General features: G+C 38.4%; 1 protein-coding gene across 2 annotated transcripts in view; it reads left to right on the top strand.

Annotated features, from left to right (window-relative positions):
• The window catches only part of SCAF4 (SR-related CTD associated factor 4), a 73,679-nt gene extending 70,916 nt beyond the window's left edge, over positions 1 to 2,763 (top strand). For both annotated transcript variants that reach the window (XM_039526590.1, XM_039526601.1), the window contains exon 20: positions 1,085 to 2,763. In XM_039526590.1, coding sequence (XP_039382524.1) covers positions 1,085 to 1,920 — 836 coding nt within the window. In that variant the 3' untranslated portion in view covers positions 1,921 to 2,763. The remainder of the gene's footprint in view (positions 1 to 1,084) is intronic.
• Positions 2,764 to 6,000: the final 3,237 nt, after the last annotated feature.

Here is a 6,000-nt window from a genome sequence, read left to right on the forward strand (position 1 = left end):
GCTTCTCAATGAGCAGAAAACAGAAGTGACTGAAATGAGTCATAGGGCTGGGTTAGTAGATACACTATAAAAGCTAAATAACGGGCCAGCCATGTTATCAACTGTAAACAAATGGAACTGTGCAAGATAAACTCCCACCGTACATGTTTTAAATACTTGGCCGTTACTGTTCTTGCAGTCTGCTCTTTGAGTTTTGAACTCCCAGGTACGGAGCGTATGGATGTAAACAAGTTCAGGACTGGGCCTGCTCTAGTGAGGTGTTCTCAAGTTTTATACTTTTTCCTTCTGTCTGATCACAGCATTCAAATAGAGCCCAGATTTAAGAATGAAAAACAGTTGAGCGAGACTGCTATAAAGTAATTTAAAGGTTAAAATTTGGCCAACACCTGGCAGTTGCCACCTTTAAAGAACAAAGTAAAATGAGTTGTATCTAATCTCACCACCTGCCCAGGTTCCCAGTTCTGGTCACACCCCCATCTCAGGAAGTTATTTTGCACCTGCTGCCCCTCCCCCATTCACTCAGACTCTGTCCCTCCTGCCTAAATTCTAATCCTAATTATTTTCAGTTGGGTATGAATTTAACTTTTCTCCTGCTACTTTAACTACACTTTGCAGGTTGGATAGTGGGGAAGGTGCTGCACCAGTTGTGAAATATGTGGAATATAAATTGCTAGGAAGTTGGAGGTGTGGCCAGAGCAGTGCAGCGAGGTGGGGATAAACAGCCCACTTCAGTCTCTCTCCTGTACAGTAGCAGCTGCCAGGCTTTGAAGGCCTTCTGTAGTGGAAGGCCTTCCATATGAAAAACAAAAATACTATTTAGTATTAACTATTTTTAATGCAAATGTATCAACACAACCTCTGTTTAAAAAATGGTGTTTTCTTTTACAGTGTTCAGTATATGGCAGATATGTATTTATGAGACAAACAACAAGGAGTAAATAAAATTTAAATACTATGCAAGCAGTTCTTATTTATCCAGACTTCCTAACCCTACTGTTTTCCATGAGCTTTAAAGGGGTAACTTTCATAAGAGACTCTGAGGTTATAGCCTTTTTATAACAGATTTACTTTTTTTGGTTTGCAGGTACTCAAGGGGTTACACCACCTGCTCCTGTGATCGGGCTACAGGCACCATCTACTGGCCTCCTTGGTGCACGGCCTGGTTTAATACCACTCCAGCGACCTCCAGGAATGCCACCCCCTCATCTACAACGGTTTCCCTTGATGCCACCTCGGCACATGCCTCCCCATATGTTGCATAGAGGTCCACCTCCAGGACCAGGGAGCTTTGGGATGCCTCCACCACATGGAATGAAAAACCCTTTTCCACCACCTGGTCACTTTGTCAGGCCTGGTGGGATACCAGGAGTTGGAGGACCAGGTGGGCCTGAAGATAATAGAGATGGGAGGCAGTTTAGGAATGATAGGCAGACATTCACTCCTAATAGAGACCAGGAAAGATTTGGAAGGAGGTCTTTTGGAAACCGGGTAGAAAATGAGCGTGAGCGCTATGGTAACCGCAACGATGATAGAGATCATGAGCGACTTGGTAATCGTGAAAGGAGAGAATGGGGAAGAAGAAGCCCTGAACGTGATAGACATAGAGACTTGGAAGAGAGAAATAGACGGTCCAGTGGACACCGAGACAGAGAGAGAGATTCTAGAGATAGGGAGTCTCGTAGAGACAAGGAAGAAAATCGAGGAAAGGAAAAACCTGAGCTGACAGACAGGGCAGATGGTGACAAAAACCATGAATCTCATAGTGGCAAAGTGGAAAATGCAGACATTGTTTCAGAACTTAATAAAGGGGAGTCTGGACCTACTGGTGTAAAACCTGATGAAGAGTTAACATCTGAGGCTACCTCATCAGTTGAGCAAGCCGAAAAGGATACCGGCTCAGTTGTAGAGGCTCCTCGCTAGAGACTGGAATTTGTCAAAAACGTGACAGTGACATTTAATGGAGTGTAGAGCTTTAGAGTTGTACAGTACTGCTGTATTATATTTGCTTCTGCTATACCACAGCCCCTCAGTAGTTTGTGGGGAATTGTAAGCAATTTGATTGCTTCCCTTCTATTTAAAATAGCGTCAACATAACACAAAATACTGAAGATATGAATATTACCCATTTTTGCTGTAACTTTTTTAAAGTTTTGACTTTAAAAAGTTTACAAATCAGACGTAGAAGTGCTTTCTATTTTTTTTTTTTAATTTAAGAAAAGGTAACGGTGAAAGCTCCTCAAAACAATAGGGATGTGTTTTTAATAAACTCTATTTTCATAACAAACTTTAACGTGTGCTATTCTTCCTACACTGCACTGAAGTGGAAAAGGATTGTTCAACATCTTAAAGTTTGAACTGTTAATGCTGTACTGGAGTCTAAATTAGACTGTTTTGTTTATAATTGTTAAAAAGAAATACATCTGTTTGTGTAGCTATTCACAAAAGCAAATTTTTATTTGTAATAGTTTTGATTTTTAGATTGCTGCATTTTAATGATCTACTTGACCATACTAGGTAAAGGTTAGTGGTTTTAAAATGTTATTTGAAGAGGTAATTGTTTAAGTGTTTGCAATGCAATCAAGGTTTTATTTTTTCTCCAATTGGTTCTATAATAAATGTTGCCCTAATTAACCTTTTAAAAATACATACTGACAAAGCAGACCACTTCAGAAAGTCTGCTCTGCTTGTAATGTTATATTAAGATTGTGTTTGGTGGGCTGGGGAAGCACCAGTTCAACATCTTTTGTACTTGTAATTCATTCATGCTTTTTTGGAAAGGGGGGTGGGAGAGAAATCAGAGACACCAAATCACCAATTTAAAATGCTAACCTATTTTTTTTAAGTGGGGATGGGAAGTGGTGGTGGGGATATTCAAGGATTTTATAAAATGCTGTCTGTTCCTTCACACAAGTCTAGCCAATTACTATTTGTTTGTTTATATTAAAATTGCCTATCTCCTGTACTCTAGCAAAGGTAGGCTTAAACTTTTTGCCCATGTGGTGGTTTAACTATCAAACTAATGGAAGAATACACATTCCTAGGTTTGTGTAAGTTTAACTGTTCTTTCTCCCTCTGACAAATTATTTTTTGTAAAAAAAAAAAACAACAAAAAAAAAACTACAAAAGGATAGCTCTTCTGCTGCAAACAATTTAGAGGCTGCCAACAGTAATCTGAACCAAATCCCAAAGAATTCTACTTCTGGAAGCTCCTTCTCCATTACCCTGTGCACAAGAAAATGAGGTTCATGTTACACAGAGGTTCAACTGAAGCCTGTTATACTATAAAATGTAGTGGAAAAAAACCTGTATGAATCTTGTCCATGTTCAAATGTTTTTCCCCTGGGGCTAGATGTGCTCTGCATTTTAAAGTTTTTTCCTTCCTAAGTGAAGGGCAGCTGCTTTCTTACATCAATACTTTTTTCATAGTTGGGATTTTTTGGGAGGGAGGTAACGGTAGGGGGAGGATATAGGGGGGAAGAGGACATATATTTTTGTTCTTGCAATAGCAGAATAAAGAGAAAAAAACTGTTTACATACTTGCAGTGAACTCAAATTCCATGTGTTAAAACTTGTGTATCCTTAATGTTTGTTCCATGGCAGGCCCCTGGACTTTTTTTTATATATATATATATGAACACATTTGAAGTTTAAAACTCTTGCAAAACTGTCAATTCTATAAGGGAGGGGGAGGTCTTTGAGTGGATACATTTATCAAAAGACATGGAAATAATCATTTATGTATTCTAGGTTACATGAGTCACCCTACACTTCCACCATCTCCATTTAGAAATCAGATTTTCAAATAGTCCATTTCTTAAACTGTTTGCAATGCCATTTCTTAATGGTGCCCTGTATACAAACTTTTTTAAACATTAAAGGGTAAATATGGTTTAACTTACATGCCAGTAACATTGTGAAATAGTGCATATTTTAGGCTAGCCTACTTTGATTAATATTTAACTGTCCAGTTAACCTTTGAAATCTCCCCTTAGGATACCTGTAATCTGAGTTGCACTCAAATAAGTGCAACCAGGCATTGCTGAGGTGCTGAACTTTTTCTTTTCATGAACTTAAACAACTGGTGTGGGTCAATACTTTGGAAAGGAGTATTTTGATAGTAAATGGAACCTATGCCTGATAGTGCCCTATTTCTATACATACTATTGTCACTTCACCTGAAATTTTTTCATTATAGCAGAAAACTCATACTATTAAGTATCAGATGGTGTAAGAAAATTGTTTTGAAAGTAAATACCTGGCCCAGTTGTATAAAAGCCAGTTATTCTGTAAGTAGATTAGCTTGTAGTGAGTAGAACTAGTAGATGGTAGCAGGGAAACTTGCATAACACCATGGATCAATCCACATCTGCAATAGTACAGTGCCTAATACAAAGTTGACCTTTTTAGTAAGCCAATTTCAATTTTACAACTTAGACAAAACTGTCTTCAGTCCTGAAGTAAAATCAAACTTAGGCACATATCCAACAAGTTGATTTTAAAGGAAAGGGTTGTTGGGGGAAGATGGTGGTATTGGTACACACCTTCTTTCAAAGGTGCAGGGTTCCTGTGGTTGAGTAATGCTAAAACCCTGAAACATCCCCTCACTAGTATCAGTACTGCTGTTGTAGACAAGTCAATGTCTAGAACAGAATGGTAGAGTTCTACAGAGCCTCTACATTGTTTGCCACCTCTAATGAATGAAATATGCATTTTCTAGAGTTTTATTGCTATTCAAAGAACCATTCCATTTGTAATTAGTTACATGGGCATCTAGATGGCTAGAAGTGCCACCACCTAATTCCACACCTCACTTTATATATTCAAAATATGAAGGAATGTTAAGATCTTTATTAAAAAGAATTTAGAGAAATAGAAGTGTCTAAATAGTAGTATATACCAGGAATTACTGGCCCCTTGAAATGCTTTACTATAATATACACTAAATAAGTGACACTACCTGAAGAAAAACCTTACATAAACTTCATATAGATAGTGCCCTTATCACCTGCTTAAGAAGTGTATGGGCAGTTCACCAACATGACCTGGGCCAAGCCAGCTGGGTTAGTAATAGGCAAACTATCTTCCCAAGCCATTCCAGCTGGTCAACCTAATTAGTTCAAGATGTCTGATATAGTTTTATTACATTTGCCAAGATTATCTTATGGCTCTGTATCTAAAAGACAAGTAGTCCCACATAATACTGCACTTTGATAAGCACGTAAGGCTTCTAGCCTAGATGCTTGCCCTTGTTCTCACTACCACCCCTGTAACTGATGTAGGGAAATAAAGACCTTCTCTGTGTGATGATAGTATTAGGTTTTACTTCCTCCCATCCCAAAATGCAGTATAGCTGCAGCTTGTGTGAGAAAATAGTTTCTGCTGAAATTACATATTTTTTTCAATGTTGGCTTAAGTATCAAATTCCTTCAAGCTTTAAGTGAATGTGTTGTCCTCTACATCAGAGGCAGGGTTAAGTTTTACCCTTAAGCAGTCAGAACTGATCATGTTGTATGGCAGTTTTAATCATTTAGTACTGCTGCAAGTGAAGAGTCAAAATACTGTGTATGAGAAAGGTGTGCCCAGCATTTGGTTCAATATACCTCCTTTCAACAGCACAGGCAGCAATTCTATAAGAGTTAGAATAGTAAGTTTTGTTTTTAGATATTTCACTGGGATTTAGTGTTCTGGTCTTCCAGATTGGACTAGAGAAGTAGATCCATATGGGGAACCCTGTTTACATGATCAATGGTGCTAGGGGTTGAATGAATGACTTCCAGTGCAGCTGTTACCCTGCTGTATAACTATGTCCCTTCATTATAGAAGGTTTTACTGTTGGTATTACTTAAAGCCTATGAATGAGCACTGTAATTTCTGCACCACTTAAGGGTTTAGGAACTGGAAGCCACTGCATACATGCATGTTGATATTGACCCTATCCATCATCAGAAGTGGATGTTTTAATCCTACAGAGCTGACTTTAGAACACAACAGAACACTACA

Source organism: Mauremys reevesii, linkage group 1 (genome assembly GCF_016161935.1).
Source record: "Mauremys reevesii isolate NIE-2019 linkage group 1, ASM1616193v1, whole genome shotgun sequence".
In the NCBI taxonomy this organism is placed as follows: Eukaryota; Metazoa; Chordata; order Testudines; family Geoemydidae; genus Mauremys; species Mauremys reevesii.